The sequence below is a fragment of the Quercus lobata genome, chromosome 2 (genome assembly GCF_001633185.2).
Source record: "Quercus lobata isolate SW786 chromosome 2, ValleyOak3.0 Primary Assembly, whole genome shotgun sequence".
In the NCBI taxonomy this organism is placed as follows: Eukaryota; Viridiplantae; Streptophyta; class Magnoliopsida; order Fagales; family Fagaceae; genus Quercus; species Quercus lobata.
This window is the reverse complement of record NC_044905.1, coordinates 15737959-15760469: the sequence shown is the minus strand read 5'-3', so window position 1 is coordinate 15760469 and position 22511 is coordinate 15737959. Positions and strand designations below refer to the sequence as shown.

General features: G+C 33.9%; 3 protein-coding genes across 3 annotated transcripts; 2 read left to right on the top strand and 1 right to left on the bottom strand.

The window, feature by feature from the left end:
- The first annotated feature begins 1948 nt into the window (after positions 1 to 1948).
- LOC115974712 (RNA-binding protein 24) lies at positions 1949 to 8123 on the top strand. Its single transcript, XM_031095196.1, has 8 exons — positions 1949 to 3210; positions 3544 to 3667; positions 4337 to 4466; positions 5645 to 5681; positions 5801 to 6041; positions 6945 to 7055; positions 7144 to 7242; positions 7532 to 8123. The coding sequence occupies exons 1-6, from the start codon at positions 2980 to 2982 to the stop codon at positions 7040 to 7042; spliced, it is 861 nt and encodes a 286-aa protein (XP_030951056.1). The 5' UTR covers positions 1949 to 2979; the 3' UTR covers positions 7043 to 7055; positions 7144 to 7242; positions 7532 to 8123.
- A 3638-nt stretch (positions 8124 to 11761) lies between these two features.
- LOC115974709 (SWI/SNF complex subunit SWI3B) lies at positions 11762 to 15210 on the top strand. The gene is made up of 6 exons (XM_031095194.1): positions 11762 to 12124; positions 12217 to 12689; positions 12929 to 13339; positions 13937 to 14075; positions 14483 to 14613; positions 14689 to 15210. Exons 1-6 carry the CDS (start codon positions 11884 to 11886, stop codon positions 14872 to 14874), a joined length of 1581 nt encoding a protein of 526 aa, XP_030951054.1. The 5' UTR covers positions 11762 to 11883; the 3' UTR covers positions 14875 to 15210.
- A 781-nt stretch (positions 15211 to 15991) lies between these two features.
- LOC115974710 (psbP domain-containing protein 3, chloroplastic) lies at positions 15992 to 18932 on the bottom strand. The gene is made up of 9 exons (XM_031095195.1): positions 18676 to 18932; positions 18451 to 18566; positions 18260 to 18325; positions 17759 to 17839; positions 17590 to 17672; positions 17407 to 17482; positions 16533 to 16651; positions 16384 to 16428; positions 15992 to 16260 (listed from the first exon to the last, which is right to left on the bottom strand). The coding sequence occupies exons 1-9, from the start codon at positions 18870 to 18872 to the stop codon at positions 16234 to 16236; spliced, it is 810 nt and encodes a 269-aa protein (XP_030951055.1). The 5' UTR covers positions 18873 to 18932; the 3' UTR covers positions 15992 to 16233.
- Between the last annotated feature and the right edge of the window lie 3579 nt (positions 18933 to 22511).

The window sequence follows — 22511 nt, the reverse complement described above, 5'->3', positions numbered from 1 at the left end:
CCCTTTCTTGACTATAGTAACATGGACAGCTCCGTCAGCTTTATCCAATCGCTTCTGTATATTAATACATAAAATTGAAATAAATAATTTCACAATAAATGGATAAATAAAACCATTCATGAAATGAGGGGGAAAAATTAACTCTATTTGATTGGTTCCTCCCTTAACAAAAAGTCAAAAAAAAAAAAGTCGGTATCATCTCACTATTTGTACTTTTTAAAATCAATAAAAATTAGTTTATTTAAGCTCTTAGCGTGCCTAAATATATAGTGTTGCCCACATTAATGATTTTGTTTTTTATAAATATATTTGAATGTACAAGCCTTGTTAAAAATGGAAGTGTTTTAAAGAATTATCTCCCATTTCAAGGAACCATCAATTAAGCTAAACGATGATCAATTTCACTGTCATTTGATGGAGATTTCATAAATTCATGGTATACTAAAAAAAAATGTCAAAATCCAATGACATAACAAAGATGTGCAACAATTTATAGGGAAGAGTCTTTTCATCATGGACGTTATCAATTTATAGAGAATATACTTCATAAATATTACGTTTTGTTTCTGCTTAGATCTTACTGTTTCTACTTATGTGTTATAAATACAAAAATCTCACTCTTTCTCTCACTTAAAATTTGTCTCGTTAATATCAAGTGTTTTTTCTCTTCAAAGTAGTTAAGACTTAACTCTTATAATTTTTTTCCCTTAAAAAAAAAAAAAAAAAAAAAAAAAACCTCCTATAATTTGCCTAAGTCATCTTTTATTTTCTTCTTTATATCTGCCAAAATTTCATGGACTAAAATTGTAGCCAAAACTTCAATATTACAAAATCAGATCCTCCACAATATATTACAAAAACAATAGAATCCGAATTATATGTGCAAAAAAGGTTACTAAGAAAGATTCATTTTTTCTTTTCTTCTCTTATAAGGTTGTAAAAAAGTTACTAATAAGAAAGTTGGTAACTTTTTTTCCATTACTTTTGATCTGGTAAGTTATTATTAATGTAATATTACTCTCACATTGATACATTACTGATATCAATTTTATTATTCACAAATCACAATAACTTTAACGGTTATAAAAAATTTTAAAAAGAAAAAAAAAAAAAAGTAAAGCTTTATGTTACTAAATTTCTTGTTAGAATTATATAAGTTTAATGTTAAACCCAAATAACTTCAATTGTCAAATCCAATACAGACTATAAGTGTCCTATAACCCTATATCCCTAAATCAATTAACCCTATATCCCTAAATCAATTTAGATCGTAGCACAATTATTTATTTATAGTGGAATTGAAATAGAATCGTGAGCCGAATTGTGGTATCATAAAGTTTGTTTCTTTGTGCGTGTGTGTGTATATATATATATATGTATACAAAATCTGTCTTGTCATCATAAGAAGAAACTTAGTTGCTAATTAGTGCGTAAGTGTGCAACAGAACAGGGCAAGCAAAAAAACATCCGCGTTAGGTCCGTGTTTGGACCTTTGTTAAATTTGTATGCGCTGGACAACCTTATCCCATTCTATCAAATGAGAAAGTATATTGTCACAAACTTTGTCACAATTTTATTTATGGATCCATGTAAGTCCATGGTTCTGCTATTCACTAGTCTATGTAACAAAATTGTGACAATGCTATGAAAAAGCTTGTGATACAAGGTCTTGTTTAATATATCATTTTAAATATATATTTTTAATTTTTAAACAACATTACACATTTTTTTCCTTATACATATTTTTATAATAACTAAAATTTATTATTTAAATACACATACCAAACCGCCATAAACTTATCCCACCCAGTACGTGTAAAGTAAAGCAAGGCGGACAAGCGAAATCAAATGAGAGAGAGAGAGAGCAGTAGTAGTAACTAGAAATAACAAAGAAAGAAGGTTTCTTTTCTCTCTTTTTTCTAATTTGAGAGAGAGAGAGAGAGAATAACGAGGTTTTCTGGGTTGGCGGAAAACAATAACATGGGACCCACAATCCACACCCTGCTTCTCTTTTGTTTTGAGAACTCTCGAAGACAAAAGGGTCCAACTTTTTCCTTCTTTTTCACTCTCTCTCTCTCTCTCTCTCTTTCTCTCTCCTCTTTCAGTGCAAATCATGACTCTCTCTCTCTCTCTCTTTCCTCCTCTCCCTAAATCCTAATCCCCTACACTCCTCTTCCATTTTCTTTCTTTTTCTTCAACCCAACAATGAAAAAACAAAAAGAAGAAGAAAATCAATTCTCCTACAACAATTACTATCCATGTAGCACTAAATCCTCAAATACCATTAGTAGGTATAATTAGACACTATTTTTGTACTATCAAGTTTCTATTTCGATTAGTACCCTCCAAAGATTCTTTCACCTATATAACTCTCTTTCTCTCTGAGCTGACCTGAGCAGTGAGAGAGAGACCAACCTTTTCTCTTTTTTTTTTTTTTTTTTTTTTTTTTTTTTTTTTCTTCTTTCACACACAGCCCAACCCTAAAAGCCCATGCTTTCTCTTTCTCTCTCTATATGTTAAATTCCATTATCCAATCTCTCACCACCATCACCGACCTCTTGGCCCATCACCGACCTCACCTCCTCTATTCTAGGGTTTCCTTTCCTTTCTTTCTTTCTACTTTCTCTCTTTTTTTTTTTTTTCTTTTTTTTTTCTTTCTATTTTTATGTAATTATTGATTCTTTTTTAGGCTGATATATATACATATATTCCTCCGATCTCTTACTTCTCTTTGAAGATTAGCTTCACTCTCTATCTTTCACGGATTCCCTTTAAATTCTATGTGGATTCTCAGTATATCTCGCCGTCAAAATCTAGGGTTTTTCTAGGGTTTTTCCTTTAATATGTGGCTTAGTGTTTACTGGGTCGACTTTAGTATCACTCAATTTGATCGAATCTTTTTCCTTATCTGAATTTCAATTGGGTAAATTTTTTTTTTTTTAAGTGGCAAAAAAAATTAAAAAATTAAAATTGTCATTCATGGCGTACCAGTCGATTCCGGGTCCAGGTTCGGGATCGAGTTCGGGTTCTGGGTATCAATTCTTGAATTCCCCTTTTGGTGATACAACTTATACGAAGGTGTTTGTTGGGGGACTTGCTTGGGAGACACAGAGCGAGACTATGCGACGCTATTTCGAGCAGTTCGGTGAGATTCTTGAGGCTGTCGTTATCACTGATAAGAATTCCGGTCGATCAAAAGGCTATGGTTTTGTGAGTATTTATTGTTTTCAGTTTCTGGGTTTTTTTAAAATTTTTAATAATAAATGTCTTTCATTTGAAATGAGTATTAGTTTAGTACACCTAGATGTAAACGATATTGGTTGTTCTTTCAATGATCCTAGGATTGATCAGAACGGTCTGTAATGTGTGCCACCTTGGAAATTTGAAAATTTTAGCTGTTCTTAGTTATCAGTATCTGCTTGATTGAGTAAATTGGTTCTGCTAGTCAATGTATTTGAATCTGTGTTAGTTTGCGTTGATGAGGGGTAGTTGTTTCACTATTGAATGACTTGGTTTTCCCCCGTATTTACATGGAGGGTTTAGGTAACTTTTCGCGACCCGGATTCTGCTAGGAGAGCCTGTGCTGATCCTACCCCAATTATTGATGGCAGGCGAGCAAATTGTAATTTGGCTTCACTAGGGCGACCTCGGCCTCCTATGCATTATGGTATGATATTTGGCATTTGGCTAATAATTCCCCTGTTGCTGGTTTCATTGTGAGGTCATATTGTTCAATATTTTGTGGTGGATTTTTTTTTTCTATACATTTTTTAGAAGATTCATGACCATGTATGTTATGCTATATACTCGTACCAAAGACCTCTCTGTCCTTGTGCCAATATGAGCTCTAGCTCAAATGGCACTTCCTCCCCTATAAAAACATGTGGAGGGTGCATTGTAATTACAAAATTACAATGTCATTTTGTGCATAGCTGTATGTAATTGGATTTGCAGTTTTCTTAAAAGCAGATATGGTTGAGCTATGTTGTTGGGGGAATGAATATTTGACATGCACTTTGTGTTGCCTTGTTAGTAGTGGACTCTCTTTATGCTACCCTCAAGCCAATCTGGAAGCTTTTTGTATGTGCATGAAGTAGCAGTTGTTAGTGCAATAAATGTGGAATCAATGTTGAGTTGTGTGTGTGTTGTTTTCCCAAAAAAAAAAAAAAAGGTTATTAAACACTTAATCTAATGCCTAAAATTGGAGATAATTGAGCTAGTGTGGTTTTTAATTTCACTCAGTTTAACTTTCAGCCCTTAAAATCATCTATATGTGTCAGTTTCTTTAAGTAAGATTTATTTTTTGTATTTTTCTTTCTGCTTTTGTTCATCATAGGACGTTTGAGACCACCAGGCCCATACATCGGAAATATGCAAGCCGCCCGGGGGGCTTATGTTGGAAGTTTTGGCTACCAGCAACCAGTTTCTTATGGCTACCAACAAGGATTAATGTATCCTCCTTATGGGTAAGTTGTGCATTTCAAAGCAGCTAGTCAGCTCAGTTTAGCTAGGTTCAAGTTTCATGTCTAAACCATAATTAGAAGGGGGGAGAGAGAAAGGTATGTGTGAGTATATATGCTGTTTTTTTTTCTTGGGTGGGGGGGAATAGAAGGTTAACTGAAATTATGTTTTAAAACTGTGTTCATTGAACATTGTTTGGCTAATAGTGACATGCCCCTTTTATTTGTCTTGATGTAATAACTTTACTTAGATGTTCACTTGCAATAGGAAGAATAATTTAGTTGATTCAATCCTGAAAATATTGTTTGGGTTTTGTCTTGCGAAAGTTCTATCACTATTCTCATAATTAAGTGATAGCCTTGGGGCTGATGTGTATTGGAGCTGAATGTGTTCCACTTAGGCCTATGTATTCTTGGTTCAGTGGCCTTAGAATAATTGGTGACCACTCTGTTCAATTCAGTACACCCCTTTGCAGCTACTTTATCTTTTGCATTTCTTTTTGTGTTGCATATACCAATCACAACATGCAACCTCACTTTTAGAATCGTAATAAGAATACTTAGTCATTCCTTCAGATGTCAGGGTTGGTTTCGTCCAGTGATGTTACATATTGTGATTGGTAATTGCAGGAATGCAAAAAGTGGTAGTCGCGGTGGATATGTACCCCAGCTCAATGTTTATTGAACAGGCAAGAATCATGATAGGGGTAGTTTAATAAGAAACACAGATTAGGGTTGTTAGTCTCACCATTTTCTTGATTTATTCCTTAGGTTTGCATGAGATGGCTCATTGATAGGAAAGATCACTTCAACCTGTGGTTGCTTGCAAAACCTTGGTCATTTCATGGTTATGAATGGTGCTGCATGTTGTTCTTGTTCATCTTGCAAATGACTTTGGTCTAAGCAACATTCTCAATTTGAGTCAAGAATTTTTTTAATAAGTAATAAAATTCATCTAAAAAATTGCAATAAAGGGTGCAACCCAAGTACACAGGATGTGTACAAGAGAAACACCTAAAAGCAAATCTAGCATCTAAATTTGAAAAGATACAAAAATTCCAACATTTGCTTAAAGGAAAGTGATGTGGTAGCCACTGTCCAGACCTTAAGAACAATCGCTTTAGCCTCAATTTGTGTCAATATATAATCTTGTAAAAAATTCCAATGGTGTCTTTTCTGTGCAGGTATGCAACATATGGACCTGAATATGTGTATCCACAGGTCAGCATTGCTCCAAAATTGTAGCAGTTGTTGAAACCCACATTTAAGTAGGGTTATAAAAGAGTGAGAATACTGTGATTTTCTTGCAATGATTTTTTGTGTTTTATTTCTTCCTGCAGGGTGGTGTTTACAACCCTTATGCAGGTCAGCAATATCTTCAGATTTATGGAGTACCTGGGACAGTTAACACTGCTGTTTATCCTTATGGACAAATGGGTCAAACAATTCCTGGTGGTCATGGTTATACAGCAGTGCCCAGTTATGCTATGCCAGGTCATCAAATAGTACAGTTTGGTGGACCCGGTGTTAATGCAATAACAACTTCGCCTATGCCTACAATTCAATCACCATATCCTACAGGTACTTCATGTCCTGCAAAGTAGCTCTGTTTCTTTATAACATGAATGGCCACTTGCACCTCGCAACGAGGATTACAACATGAAAGATTTTAATCCTTTTCTCTGCTATCAACATTCTGGAAAACAAAAATTTGCAATTTTCGTTTGTAAAATAATTATTTGTCGATGTATTTAGCAGTTTTTTTATGGTATGCAATAATGCAAGCCATATTGAAGAACCTTACAAATTTGAGTCAAGCCTTTAATGTTTATTTCAGCAATTTACCATAGTTATCAGACTGTTTTAATAGAAAATGTGCTGAAACAACTGCTTAACATTCAAATGATTTGCCAAATTCTTGTGAACCCAAAGGGTAGCACAATCAGCTAGAGACCACACCTCATGAAATGGAGTTCACTAGTTCGAATCCACTTCCCCCCCCCCCCCCCTCCTCTCTCTATCTTCCTCTCCCTGAGGCCAAAACTAAATCCCCCAAAAAGAATCTTATCTTGTAGCATGTGTCTGTACAGCCCATAAGATAGAGAAATGAGAATGCAAAAAGTTGTAAAATACCATGAATTGAGGCCATTGTTCGATTGGAATCTTGGGAATCAGCTTTAGAAAAAGATTTGGAATAGTGTTTTAATTTGGAGTTGTGAAATGGTGATGGAATCTCATAAAATTATACATCTGATGACTGGATGAAGTAAAGTTTGGAGAAAGATAAATGATTAAAGTAGGAAAAAGATATGGAGGTGACATTCATGAAAGAAAAAGTTCACCAAAAATGAGGTCATAAAGCAAGTCTTCCACTCCTGATGTGAAAGGGAGGTGAAAATTCAAAATGAAATTTGCTCCGTAAAATTCTCAAAAAAGATTATAACATTATATAGACCTGAGCAGGGAAATACATTTGTTTTTCAGGTATAGCAGCACCTGTTGCAGCACAACCACAGTTTATAGTTCCTGCTCCTTCTCCTCAGTATATGCAAGGTAGCGGTTCGGACCAAACAACTGGGTGAGGGGTTGATCAAGGTGAGTGCCATTGCAGGATAGATACTGCCATGATCTTGCTTATATTTACCACCTGTATGATATTATTGTTAGAGTCTCTTGTTTTCAGGTATCCTTAGATTGCAGCAGGACTAAGAGCAGCGGAACTGCTACTTGAGTGGCGGGCTTCGGATCTAGCCTTGCAAATTAAATATTTTGCATTCTAGAGGTACAAGTTTCAAATTTATTATTTGTAGCCTCATTGAATACGAATTTAATATTTAGTCCGATTAATATGATATGATGGAGAAGTAGACTGTATGATGGGTGCAATTTTTTATTGAATTTCTTTAATTATATTTTCATATTTATTTTTCTGGTCTATATCTTGATTTTAATGAGGTTCTCTGAAACCCAATTACAGTTCTTAGACTCCAACACTTTGAATCCCTAAATTAACTAGTTTCTGATGAGTATTTATGCCGCAGGCATTCTTATGTTATTTTCATGTCATGCAGGTCATACATAGTCATGCTCACCAGAGAAGTCAAATGTCTGAGTCGCTCCAGATGGCGGAGAAGGGATGTGGAAGATGCGGGCTGCACTTCCATTAGGACCTTTACCCTAGTTTATTTAAACCCTCATATAATGCCCCTGCTCAGGAAGAGTAGCAGGCATTCATGGATTGATGGGTGCTGGAATCGGTTTCTAGCACCCATGTAGTAATAAAACTCTGTAAAAATCATCCTTTAGAATCAACATATGATTCTTTTATAGTCTAGTCCCTGCATTTTGGGTGTATAGATAGTCTCTGGTGCTCTGTGTGGTGTTGGGTCCATTGTATTTATAAATGATTTGTGTTCTGTTCTGTGCATATTAGTGCTAGGATTTTTATTGGAAAAACATTAACTCTTGCATCTTGGATGATTTTATTGAGGGCCTGGCTTCAAAACATGGGAGAAGCTTCAGGTATATATCCTATTTGAGAAGAATTTGTGTGTTTACTAGTTCTCGTTACGATTTTTGATTGCCTGCCTTATGGGAAGGTTAGGAATCGTCAATTTATGCTAAGATTAATGGTCAAGAAATTAATCTTATTTTTTTGATGAACTTCCAATTGAGTCTCACTGTTTGCTCTCGAACCTCGTTAACTAGGTGGCAATTTAAATGCCATATTCGGTGCCTTGATTCAAGGTCGTAGGGCCCTTTATACATAGGGGAGGATGTCTTTTGCTGATCTTGTCCTATCCATGTGTTAATTAACAATGGCATTGGCATTGGCATTGGCATTGGCATGTGATGTGTGAGCCAGGTGGTAAGGAAAGAGAAATAATAGGTCCCAGCACGTGCATGTCGTAGTTAAAAATGTGTTAAATCATGATGAATGTTTTTTGTCGATGTTCGTTTTCTTAGTCGACTGTCCCTTGTAGAGAATGTTTGCTTGCTACTTGCTCGAGTGGCATCATTACCTTTGTTGTTGGATAATGTCATTATAGTATGTATGTCACTGTCCTCTGCTCTAAGCCTCGTTAGAGGCATAGGAGATCATTTCATTACCCCCTTGATTCTGTATCTTTTTCAGTTTTTAAGGTTATAATTTTGTTTTGCATTCTTTCAAAATGTGTATCCACATTCGATTGTAAATAAATAAACTTCTTTAAATACAAATCCTCTTCAATTAAAGTTTGTATTTTTGTGCTGTAACTTGTTTTATTTTTTCATAAAAGTTTTGTTTGTGTATGAGTATGATGACATTGTGCGTGGGTTGTTATTACGTCATATATTCTACACATCGTTGGCGGTGATATCTTCTATACTTTAATTATTCATTTTGCTCGAGGTGGTCCCTTTCGGAAAATTAAAAAAAAAAAAAATTATGGTTGTGGTCGGTCATAGTAGGCTAGGTCGGTCGACTCGGTCTCGGTCCAATTTGTTTTGGTGGCATGCGTTATTATCATTGTCACAGTTGTTATTTGTTGGGATCATATTTTGTTAGTTCCCGTCGTGGAAACCCACGACACTTGTAGTGTTGACAAACTTTGTTGCGACTTCTTGTATTTGTACTAAGTGAAATAAGTTAAAAAAGAATTTAATTTGTCCCAAACAGACTGGATTCCATTTCAATTTACTGAATTCAATTGTTCTCATCAAATTGAGCTAGTGTCACGCTCACGCACACCCACCCAATCCCTCTCATCCTCAATTTTTTATTTTTTATTTTTTTAAATGCATAAAAATAGGGTCTGGTTAATACATGAAAAGTTAGTTATCTTATTTCTTCATTTTCTCATAAAATATTTTTTAAAATTGTTTACTAATGTATCCTCTAGGGTGATCCAATTTCATCCTGGTTGACCATTATCAGAATAGGTATCGAAGTTGTTAAAGATTTAATGACAAATAAAAAAAAGGAAGAATATTAAAATGGTCTAATAATATTGTAAATTATATCTTTGAAGTCTGATAGATATAACCTTTATTAATTTCAGTTTTTTTTTTTTTTTTTTTTTTTTTTTTAAGTAGTAAACATCATGAAAAACTGTTAAACAAGAAACTAATAGAGATCCATCTATATACAAGAATCCATGAACCTCATAAAAAGATACTATTTGGTTACTATAGCCAAAAAGGCTCCAAAAGCTCCAAACGAGCACCTAAACATGATGAAGGATTCCAACTAGAAATCCATGCAACATGAAGTCATGTCATTCACAATTTAACGGCTTTAAGAGTTTAGAGGCGCTTGCTTCAAAGCCTATAAATACGCCAGACAAGCTTTTTAAAGCGCAATGAAATTGATGGATATTTCTCTGCAAACGACAAAATAAGCCTATTTAGAAATAAATTATTTCTATAATCATGAAATTTCTAAATTGAATCAAAAAGGTAAAGTTCAAATAACTTGAGTAATTTGGTAGAAAAAAAAAATAGTTGAGCAAATAACGAAGCTAGCAAACCTCAAAATTTCTTACTTCAATATTTTCAAATAGAAAAATTGGAGAAATTTTTTTTTTCTCTTCTAAATTTTTGAGAAAGCAAAAGGCTTGCTCACTCATTATATTTTTGAAGCATTTCAACAAAGGCTTGAAAATAAATGACTAGAAAAATCTTGCTTCAAAGTCATGATATATCAATATGCATGAATGAATAACAAAGTTAATCTCTTTTTAATCATGAAAAATGAAGATATAGTGTGCGTTTGGATACCGCTTATTTTACTGAAAACTGAAAACAATAAAAAAAAATCTAGTTACTGTTTATTATTGTTCACTACTATTTAGCACTATTCATTGACCTAAAATACACTGTTCATGTTCCATGAACAATACATCAAGCACTGGTAAAAAAAAAAAAAACCAAAAACGCCAGACGCGTGAACACGGATGCGCAAACCAAACAGACACATAGAATGGGGAATAGCTTACCAAGTATTTTTTTAGTTTTAACAACAGACCAATGATATCAGTTTTTTGCTATGTTTAAAACATTGCTCTCTTATTTAGTAAGAATCTGAAATGGGGTAAGTATTTCACCTTCAGCAAGAGGGTGAGTTAGATAAAACAAATTTCCAACCATATTAGATTCAGTTTCTAATAGCAACAAGCGAAGAAAGAATTATGTGAAGATAGAATGATTAATTCCTTTGAATTACCACATGTTGAGGAAATAACTTATTGTAGCACAAACCCTACTTTTTCTTTTTCTTTTTTCTTTTTTTGATAAGAGCACAAACCCTAATTAATTTGTTCAATTAAGCAAAAGAAATTAAGGAATCAAATTTCAAAATATTTATGCTAACAAATCGTAAGAGGTTTATGGTTACTCAAATCCCAATTAAGTACATCCACTACAAGTAAAATAAAAAAAAAGTTGGAAATTTGCTAGAAGCCATTAAAAACAAGAAAAAAAAAAAATCTTGAGCAGATGACATAAGCCGTATATCGTATAGATGATATAAGCCTTATGTCATATAAATGATGAATAATATCTCAATCTTATCAACAAAATAAAGGAATGAGATAAACATGTGAAACCTCTTTTACAAAAGTAAAGTATCAAGTATCAACTCATGAAAAAGAATAAACCTATTTTATGTAAAGTTACAAATAACTAACAATGTACTTGTTCTTATTTTTCTTATTAACATGTTTCTTATTAACTTGTATTCGTCTTCTTTTACTACTCTTCTCCTATAAAAGGAAAATAACTATATATGGGTAAGGACCAACATATATGGGTAGTTATATATATATATATATATATATATATATATATATATATTGAGAAACATGGGTAGTTATATTCTAAGAATCAATGTTTGTATTTTTTTTTTTTTTTTTTGATAAGAACCAATGTTTGTATTTGGATTGGTAGTTTGCTTTTTTTGGCTAATGATCAAGATTATGCTTTAAGGTTCTAGTTTATAATATATATATATTTTTTTTATGGAAGTCTAGTTTATAATTTTGATATACTATTACTAGAGAAGTCTCTTCTATTTGGACAATGCTTTCTTTCAAAACAGTTTAGAAGAAAATTTCTTTAACCCGGACGACTCAAAAAAATTATCTTAAGGTCGTACCTTTCGGTCAAAAAACGTGGTCCTGGGCTCAGGGCCTTTTCTTATAGGAATGGGCCTATTTATAATAATGATAAGTTCCAAAAGGACCAAAACCCAAATCTAAGCCTATTGGGTAACTATATATACATATTACATACCAAATCCAAGGTCCGCTTCCGAAGTGGGTGATACACAAACCCGTTTCTATTTTTTCTGCCCACCCGAACTGACTCGCTCGCGATCTCAAATTTGTATCCTCTATCTCTCCCTCTCGCCTCTCAGACTCAGAGTCAGAGAGGCTAATTGTAAATGGCGACTACTATCACAACTACACCGGTTATATTACAACCCCCCGGACCCTCCACCACCGAAATCGAACCCGATTCGGAAACCCCTTCCAATCCCAAACAACCCCAAACCCAAACCCCAACCCCAATTAAACCCGATACTCCCACCGCCACCGCCACCGCCGTCGCCATTGCCACTCCCAGACCCCCTGATCCACCTCCCTCCTCCGATGCTGACATCATCCACATCCCCAGTTATTCCCGTATGTCTCAACTAACAATTTTTTTTTTTTTATATTTATTTTGTTTTTATAATTTACGTAATTAATTATTTTGGATTTTGAATTTTGATTAGGGTGGTTCTCATGGGACAACATTCATGAATGCGAGGTTCGGTTCCTCCCAGAATTCTTCGATTCTCGTTCTCCTTCCAAGAACCCTCAGGTTTACATGCACTACAGAAACTCCATCGTCAAGCAATTCAGAGAACATCAACGTCAACAAGCCCCTTCGAGAAAAATAACCTTCACGGACGCTAGAAAGACTCTTGTGGGCGACGTGGGGTCCATTCGTAGGGTCTTCGATTTTCTCGAGGCTTGGGGTTTGATCAATTACTCTCCCTCCGCACAAAACAAGCCACTCAAATGGGAAGACAAGGACACCAAGTCTTCTTCTTCTTCTTCTCAGGGCGCCGAAGCTAAAGCCGCTGCTGCTGCTGCGGCCGCGGCAGCAGCTGATTCGTCGGCGGGTCCTAGTAAGGAAAATTCTAAGGTTGTGTGTAGTGGTTGCAAGCTTGTTTGCAGCATTGCTTGCTTTGCTTGTGATAAGGTCAGTTTTATATAATGTGTCTGCTTTTTTTTTCATACATTGTTAAGTTCATACATTTTATATTTATTTTAAGTTTTCCGAATAAATAACAACTACCCAAATCTTAATTGGCAGCATAGTGCTTGCAACTGATCTTTAGGATGCCTTTTTGTAATCAATTTCATCTGTTTATGGATTTGTTGTTTAATTGATTGGTGCCAAAAGGTCTGAGCCTTGGGAATTCGTTTTTTGTTGAGCAGTATGACTTGACTCTTTGTGCAAGATGCTATGTCCGTGGGAACTACCGGGTTGGTGTCAACTCTTCGGATTTCAGGCGGGTTGAGATCAGTGAAGATATGAAGACAGATTGGACGGAGAAAGAAAATTTGCATCTCATGGAAGCTATTTTGCATTATGGTGATGACTGGAGGAGGGTGGCACAACATGTTGGTGGTAGAAGCGAGAAGGAATGTGTCGCTCATTTCCTTAAGCTTCCCTTTGGGGAGGAATATCTTAGACATGCGGACTCCGGGGAGGTTGATGTCAAATATAATCAAATGAAGGATCATGTTGATGCTGAATGCAGATTAGAGAGTTCGGGTGCATCATTCCCCAGTAAAAGACTGTGTCTCACACCTCTTGCTGATGCAAGCAACCCAATTATGGCTCAGGTATATTTATGGGGTTATTTTCAAATCTTGGTAATGGGTATGGCTTTAATTTGTTTAAAGAACTTGATTACAACTCCAATAAGCAGGACCTTATGATTAGGACGGATTAGTGTATGCTTGAATCCATAACAAGGGTTACTTTTTGTCTGGGAATCATTTTGTAGGCCTTGCTATTTAAACAGGGTCTTTCTTTCTGGAGAATTTTATTAGGATTGGTTAGACTGCTGCAGGACTGACTTGTGAAAATCTCAATGGGCTGAACATAAAGTGCTCTAACAATAGTCATCGCCTTCGCCCTCCCTTTATGATTTTGCTGCACCATGTCTTTTAGTTCAAGGGTACCAGGGTTCACTTCTAATCTAATAGTGTTACATATGGAAATCTATATAGATAACAAGTGCTCAACCAGAATGGATTTAGATTATGGACTTTTTATCTAGTGATCTTTTGTAGTTTATTCCTATTACTGAATCTTAAGTGTGCTTTATCCAAGTATATGTGGTTGGCAGTATAATTCTTGATTTATTTTTTTATTTTGAACCAATGCGGGTTATTCCAAAGGTCAACATTGACTTTTGTGCTTGGAACATTTCTCAGGCTGCATTTCTTTCAGCATTGGCGGGTGTAGATGTTGCAGAAGCTGCTGCCCGAGCGGCAGTTACAAGTCTCTCTCAGGTGGGCCGTGGAGCTAATAAAGAGCCTCAAGCTTCTCTTGCGAAAATTACAAAATTGCAAGGTATACTAAGTTCTTATTTGGAGCTGCTCTCAGGCATTTAGGATTTGGACTGACATATTTTGCTGCATATGGGCTGGAATTGTGCCTAGGATGTTACTGATTTGAATTTGTAAAACTTAATAAGTACTAAGTATGCAACTATTCAATTAGTGCTTTCTAGGAGGTGTTACCCAATTGATTTGTGATATAAGTATATTGTCAGTTGGGACCATATTGCAAATATTACTAATGTATGGCAGCCTTCAACCTGTCAGGTCTGGGAAATTTTAAAAATTTACAACTGAGTAAATTTTTGGCCAAATACCTATTAATTAGTAAAAAGCTACAGAGAATGCTAGTTGGGGAATGTGTTATTGTGGAGACCACTCAACTTTCAGCGGAATAATGGCTCTATATTTCTGATGCAGAAGCTGATGTTACACCTAATGGCGACACCACTGGGAATGCATCAGAAGGAGCTTTTGTGGAAGCAAATTCACAGCTTCAGAAGGAAGAGCTGGATGTGGAGAGAGCAGTTTCTAGGATTGCAGAAGTTCAGGTTTGTATGATTCTCAGTCATTGCTTTGTGCTCCTGTCACATAGATTATTTGCTAAACATTAGGAGTCAATGCAGATGAAGGAGATCCAAGATAAGCTTGTTCATTTTGAGAACCTAGATATGCAGATGGAAAAAGAATGGCAACAACTGGAGCAAATGAAGAACATGCTTTTTGTTGATCAGCTTACCCTCTTGTTTCATAGAAGTTCTGCACCAAAAACTGATGAACGCATGGAGCAGAAGAGTGTAAGAATAGATTGATATTCCAAGATTCATGAATATCTATATACTTATCCTCTTTTTTTCCTAGTTATCTATTTACTTACCAAAAATGCCATATTTTTCCCCCATGCCTGTTAGTTGACTTTCTCTCTGGATCTGCAAAACTTACTCTCAATCAAATTAGATTGGTTGGAGATGCAAAGCTTCTTCCCTGCCCAGCTGTCCCCCATGTAGGTTTTTCTTTTCCTGTCCCTCTTGTAGGTTTGTGCTCAATTTTAAAAATCACACTTATCATTTGGCAACATTGGCATGCATCTGCCAATATCTTTCTACATGTATATTACTTTTGTTTTTATTGAGTTATTATATTGAGAATCTGAGAATCTGAGTTATTACTTTTGTTTCCAATAATTCATGAAGGTTTTGTATTTATCTGTAAAACTTCCTGAGAATCTTTTAATTCTCATGAACATGAGAATTCTAATCCTTACATTTTAGGTTGGAGAAGTCGTCAATTCTGACATATGTAAGTATTCATGAAAGTGAAGTGTAAAACTTGAATTCGACCTTTTCTGAAAAAGCAACTATATAGAGTAAATATTATATACCTATAATCTTTTTTTTGTCATATAAAAAATCATTTATAATGGCAAAACTATTAATTTTTGTAGGCTGTAGCTACTAGATGAGCACATATAATTATTTTTTAAACTATCACGTTTTTATTTTTAGATATAGTGTTTAAGTTTAAACACTAGCTTTAAAGTATGTTATAAGTGGGTAGTCCCTTGGCTTGTTTCATTCCGGTTCTGTGTGTAGTGTTGAATAAGTGTAGACAATTTCTAAGAACAAGTGTGTCATGTCATCGATCCTAGAAGTTTATATGAAATATAACCTTGAACAGTCGGTGGATTGCCTTTGTAACCTGCAATTTTTCACCTTCAGTAATCTGCTGTAGTTGGCTTTAGTTTTTACATTTCTTTTAGGGAAAAGCCCAAAGAACATTATTAGGAAGTTAATACTCTGTTGTGGATTTCTCAACTGTGATTGGTGTTTGTCTGCTTCAGTTATCCAAGATTCCAATCCTTACCAAAATCATTATGGGAAGAAAATGATTGAGCTGCAACGCAATCTCATATATAATACTTAAAAAAGCAATCTCAAGATTCTCATCTCATCTATATAAATCTGTTCAGAACTTGCATAAATTTAGCAATCTGTGTGCTGGTTAACTTCTGGATTGAATGCAGTGAATTTAGTAACTAAATATCATTCAGAATGACCAACCTAAAAAAAATAAATTAAAATTCCGTGTAAAATGTTTGATATTCAAAGCTAGTGAGACAGAACTTGAAAATTGAAAGCCAAAACTTTTACATTCCACTTGCCAAAATCTTTTCAAATGAACCCGAAGGATGCTATCGCCTGCAAATAAGATGTGCATTTCAATAAGTGAATTATCCGCCAGTTTCGTGGAGCAAGCCCAAAACTTAAACCTTTAGTGAGTGAAAACAGGAAATAAGGAGCTATAAGTTTACATCACTTCACCTTCTCAATTTTGGAACTGTATTTATCTGATTCTTCATCAATGAACTGCAGCAAAATATAAAATTATATGTACTTAGTATTGAACGTGCGCTCTGAACCTTGGACTAACTGCTATGGAAGTACAAGAACTACAATGTGGTAAGATCTACCTGGCCTGTCACGGTGTATAGTCTGTTATACCAGCCGTTGGATGCCATCCCAATTGCTGTAAACAAATGTCTGCGACTTTCACCAGGATTTTGTAGTGAATACTCAATGTAATAGATTCCTGTTTCATTGAATGATATTGAGAATCAAGTTTATTAGATTAATATAACGAATGAGCCTCATGACAAAGTCACTATTTTGCATATTCCTTTCCTCTATTCTTGGAACTAAAATTTACTTTTTGAGAGAGAGAGAGACTGAAAACATATGTCTGCGACTTCCACCAGTGTTTTGTAGTGAATACTCAATAAATGAAATTGGGAATCAAGTTTATTAGGTTAATATAAAGAATGAGCCTCAGGACATGACATGGAAGTCACTAGTTTGACTATATTCCTTTCCTCTATTCTTGGAACTAAAATTTACTTTTTTGAGACTGAGACTGAGACAGAGACAGAGATTTTTTGATAATCGACAGAGACAGATTTAATATAAAGAATGATGTGTAGAATATTTATGCATCTAAAAGTTTTTTCCTTTAAAGAACATTAGCCGAAAGTGAAGTGATACATAGAAAATGCAGGATGGAAATCCACCTCCTAGATGAGAACTTGGTCAAAACTTCCTTGAGTTCCATCTCTCTCTTTTTCTTTTTCTTTTTTTTCTTTTTTTTTTTTTAGGCGCTAGTAATCTCTGATTTTCGACGGTCAACAAAAAAGTAAATTTGCATAAGGTATAGGGTTTTATACTGAATTTGACATACACCGACAGTTTTATTTGAATGAAGTGCACCAATTAGATTTTAGACAATCCCAAACAAATTTTCTCAAAAGTTCACATTTCATTGCATTGTCAGACTAGAGTGGCTGCAATTACCTTTACTGGATCTACAGTCTATGAGCTTCGCAGCCACACCTGGGGGCCTTTGCCAGCTTCTATCCAATCCATTAACCTGTTTGACACATTTGGAATGTTAAAAAAATTGGCATGTTACCTAAACAAGCTCTCTACTTAAACACACTAAATTAGAATATTTGAGAATTGAGAATAAGATCTCACCAGTGTCTCAGCAAAAGCATCGACTTTGCCTAACGATTCCATCCTTGTAAAATCAGGTCCAACCCCCGTTATTACAACGCTGACTGAGGCAACCCAGTGAGCAATTTCAATATTAAAAGAAAGTTTAGTAAATTACTGGAGACAGATCCATCAAGAAACTTTTGTGTACCATTTGAATTAGAAGAATCTTCTGGGTAGAAAGCCGTTATCGATTTAAATCCATTAGGTTCCCCAGCACCTACTTGCCAATCTGCATAAACAAGAAGTCACTCAATCACTATGTTCAGGTTGTGCTATATAATTGCTCTAACAACAAATTTCATTATTCTTTTTTTGAGCGTGAGTGTGTGTGAGTGTATATTATATCCCAGAAATTACTTCTATTTTTTGACAAATTGGGAGAGATCATATTTGAATTTAGATTCTCCTTTATGAGAGAACTGAGCAATGTCATTGAGTCAGGCTCTTGACTCAAAAACTACAATGGTAGGATCAAACCATGATCATCATTCACTGGTGTATCATTATCATACATGAGAAATATGTATCATATCATATGACAAAGGAAACACAAAGTACAGTGCTTTCTAGACTTCTAGTACTTTCAATACTATCGAGGCTAATGTCTATATTATTAATTCACTTTACGCTTTCGCTTTAGTCTATTCACCTTGTGGAATCAGAATCTTGAATTTGTTCACATCGTCGGTATAAACACGAAAATTCTCAGGTACATCTGAAAAAAAATGATATAAGATATAATTTGAGTAACAAATTAATTTCAAGTAAAAATTTGAGAAAAAAAAGAAAAGAAAAAGTTGGAATCTACTAGGAATTGAAAGTGAGAGATGAGAACCACACCGTTCTCAGCAAATGCTTTTGCACTTGAAATGATTGCTGGAAAAGAAAATGCAGCAATTGTCAACTGAAGTACAACTTCTCTTCTTTTAGCTCCACATAGTTCTTCAACCTCAAAACTGACCCGAATAAAAAATACATAAACATAAACAAAGAAGAAAGTGAACCCAAATAATATTAATAAAAGTACGATGAAATAGAAATTATAAAGTTTCTTTAGACTTTTACCTTTGTTCTTGATGCTGCTCACTGTTCTTGCAACATAATACATTATGTTTGGTGGCTGGAGAAACTGAACCAAGAACATAGAAAGTAGAGTTTGAATTTGTAGTTGGTGGAGCTTTGTTATTGGATAAAGCTGTGTAGTGGCAGATGAAATTGGAAGGTCGCAGGAGCAAACGATGTAGTGAAGAAACAGACGCCATGACTTTTAGATGGGCTTCTCGTATCCGCTTGTTAGTACTTTTGTGTGTGTGTGTGTGTGTAATTTAATCGAATATTCCTATTATGGGTATTTTGTATTTATTTTTATCAAATATTTTCTATTTTGTTTTTGTTTTTATTTTTATTTGGGCGTATATTTCTCTCTTAAGCTAAATTATTATTTATTACTACTATTTTATGATTAAAAAAAAAAACCTAAAAAACAAATAAAGATATCATTTTCTTCTGTTAATTAATTTTTTTAAAATAAACTTTTGTTAATTAAGTTGAATTAGATAGTTTTTTTTTTTTTTTTTTTTTTTGAGGAGTAAGTTGAATTGGATAGTTAATATTTAAAACAATCACAAATAATTTCTCCAAAAAAAACAATCACAAATAATTTTGGGTTTCCAAAATCTTTATTTTTTAATTGCAAGTAGTTTTCCGAAAAGTAAATTCTAACACAGTAAAAATAAAGTTAAATATTAACACAAGTGTAATAATTAATGCAAAAATAGACTGACATAGTCCTCTCAAGTATCAACAGTAAAAATAAAATAAGATATCAACACAATAAAATATTACCATTGGCATTGACCTGTGTAAAAATATATATCTATTTTACATAATTATTTTTCAAAAACACTCCATTAAATTATCTATTCTATATTTTATTTTTTATATAAATACTTATATTTATTCTTTCATTATTATTATCTTCCTATCAAGAGAGAATCTTATGAGAGTAAGAGGAGAGAAAAAAATTAAAATACAAAATTACAGTAATGGTGTAAATAAACAGTAATTTTACAAATCCAAACATTTTTAACTTGACTAATATGAATGATTTTAGGACTTAATTGTGTAAAATTAAGCATTTTTCTATTTTGCATTATCTGATGTAAACACTCTTACACTGTGTTTGGTTAGGGTGATTTTAGGGAGGATGGAAAGCATAGGAAGGAAAAGTGGGTAGAAAACAGTGTTTTTCACTGTTTGGCAAAAGATGGAAAACACTGAGGATAGAAAACCCGGGAGAAAATTTTCTCTCCCGGGCCCACAAATCTCATCCTCCCAAATCGGGAGGAAAATTGTGGGGGAGAAAACTCAGAAAAGTGGACTTATGGCATTTTTACACAAATGCCCTCTGGAATCAAGTAAAAGAGAGAGAGAGAGAGAGCGCTGGAGAATGAGAGCTGCACCTGCACTAGCTAGAAGCTTGGAACGTTCTTGAATGAGGAAGACAAAACAAATAAAAGAAGGGGGATAGAGATATAAGGACAACGTGTGGAGGAGAAAAATAAAAAAAATAAAAAAAGAAGAAAAAAGAAGAAAAACATATGGATGGGAAGAAGGTTGAGAAAGGACAAATGATATAAAGAATAAAATTTTTTGAGAAATATTACCACAATATTTTTCACAATATTATTTAACGAGTACAAATAAATTTATTTCTTATCTATTATGTAACAAGGGTATAATAGTCAATTTATATAAACTACTTTTTCTATCCTCTCACTTTTCTTTTCAACCAAATTAAAGAGTTTTCCACCCTCCCACTTTTTCATCCCTCCAACCAAACATACACGAGGGAAAACTAAATATTTTTTATCCTCCCACTTTTCCATTCTCCTATTAATTTTCCATCCTCCTAATTTTTCACTCCTCCATCCGTTTGGACGGTAAACACTCTTAGGGTATTTTTCAAGTTGTTTCTAGTTAATTGAGATGTTCAGCTAGTCTATGTACGGATTTTTAGGAATTAATATGTTTTTAATCAGATGCTTATTCAGTTTAATTTGTTGTTCAATCATTGATGAAGAAGCAGATAACGGAGAAGGATTTGACAGAGTTAATTTAAAATTATAGCAAAGTGGATTCAAGCCTAAAAAGTGTAATTAAAATTTAAAAGTCATTTGTCCATTACTTCCGTCTTTTTCTTTCCGACCAAAAAGATTCCAAGGTAATCATGAATTCATGACATAAAATAAAAAACCATCTTGCCGACTTGAACTTGTGGGCGAAACTTGCAATAGCCTATTCATGTGAATAGGAAAACTTTTTAAAATTTATTATTCTTTATTGAATCCGCTTTTTATAGGTCCAACTTTTTATTATCCATTGGATAAGAGCTAAGAACAATAATTTTTTGCTTTAAAAAACAAAAAAAAACTTTAATGCATCATTAAAAAACTTCAATGCATCATTAAGTAGGCAATTAATTGATAATAGTCTTGTAATTTAACTAATTTTTTATAATATTTTCAATGAAGACGTCTTGTTTTTAACTGGCACCTTGTTCTAGCCAGCTCTTCGTCTAGCTTGAGCAAGATAAGTAAAATGTTGATATCACTATTTTGTATGCCAAACTAAGTAATCGGTTTCTTGGACGACAGGTCTTGTTGTATGACTTCGCTCAAGTGAGCCACTAAAACTTAGTTTTCAACTTTAACTCCTCTTCATTCTTTTACTAATTAATGGAAGATCACATATGTTACAATCGACACTTATGAGAAAGTTGTTTACCTCATTATTGTTCAAAATAATAAAAATGAATAACAAAGATGAACATAGATTCAAATTGAATTTATTTCATACTGTATGTTTAAGACTTTAATTGATCATATCAAAAACTTGAAACCTAATATGAGAAAGTTATTTACCTTGTTACTATTGTGTTCCTTTTAGGTAAGGCTTTGAAGTTCAGTTAGATATATATATATATATATATATGTATGTATGTATGTATTTAGTAAACAGTAATACTTATTAGAATATATACAAAAATAGTAATACTAGTGTTTTAAACCAAATTTATAATATATTATATAACCAGAGTACATTACCTGGTCTGTTGGTCACGGTGTAGGCCATAGTGCTCAAAAGTTTAGTTAGATATTGAGTATTTAATGGAGTAGTATTCTATAACCACCCATCCCCTCCCCCCTCTCTACATCTATGTATTGTTTTATCAAATTATATCTATGTATACGTATGCATTTATTTATTTATATAGAATATTTTGACCGAGTGGTTGAATAATTTGTTTCACTTTCACACTCATATAGATTATAATATTAAAACATCAAGATGTGTGTTAATGGGAAAATAATTGTTAGGTATTTTTCGCTTTCTGCTCATAAAAATTATTAGATATTTTTGGAATATAAGCACATGATACACGTTAACAATAAAAGCAAGTGACGTAATACAAAATTTAATATTTTTTCGCATGACTTTTTAAGCTTATGTCATATTTTTGTATTAAATAATTTATTTCTATTGGTATGGAATACTATGTCGGTTGTAATCCGGAAATATCTAATAATTCTCTTACCAGTCTCTCTCTCTCTCTCTCTGCTTGGTTTGCTTCATTATTGAGTTAGGTGGATCATAGTAGCTCAATCCAATGCTTCTGGTTACTAGAGGTTGAGATGATGTGTTGGCTAGAGTGTGTTCATGGAATGAGATGTTGTTGGCTTTGAGTAAGAATTCTGCGAGTCTACTCATGGTTTTTTTATAGGTACGACAGTGACTATTTATAGTAATTGGCGATTGTTCTTCATGGTTTTAGTTGTGGGTTTTGTTTGGGTGACTAGGTTGGTCAACATGGTTTGTTGGTTTTGATTCGGTTTCAGCCA

Bases quoted from the DNA above. Each gene is read 5' to 3' on its own strand.
- LOC115974712 (XM_031095196.1), top strand. From the start codon at position 2,980: ATGGCGTACCAGTCGATTCCGGGTCCAGGTTCGGGATCGAGTTCGGGT. The intron at 5,682-5,800 runs GTCAGCATTGCT...TTCTTCCTGCAG, and splicing joins CTGAATATGTGTATCCACAG to GGTGGTGTTTACAACCCTTA. The intron at 6,042-6,944 runs GTACTTCATGTC...TTTGTTTTTCAG, and splicing joins TCAATCACCATATCCTACAG to GTATAGCAGCACCTGTTGCA.
- LOC115974709 (XM_031095194.1), top strand. From the start codon at position 11,884: ATGGCGACTACTATCACAACTACACCGGTTATATTACAACCCCCCGGA. The intron at 12,690-12,928 runs GTCAGTTTTATA...TTTGTTGAGCAG, and splicing joins CTTGCTTTGCTTGTGATAAG to TATGACTTGACTCTTTGTGC. The intron at 14,076-14,482 runs GTATACTAAGTT...TTTCTGATGCAG, and splicing joins GAAAATTACAAAATTGCAAG to AAGCTGATGTTACACCTAAT.
- LOC115974710 (XM_031095195.1), bottom strand. From the start codon at position 18,872: ATGGCGTCTGTTTCTTCACTACATCGTTTGCTCCTGCGACCTTCCAAT. The intron at 17,673-17,758 runs GTACACAAAAGT...GGGTTGCCTCAG, and splicing joins AGATTCTTCTAATTCAAATG to TCAGCGTTGTAATAACGGGG. The intron at 16,652-17,406 runs GTAATTGCAGCC...TCAATGAAACAG, and splicing joins AGACTGTAGATCCAGTAAAG to GAATCTATTACATTGAGTAT.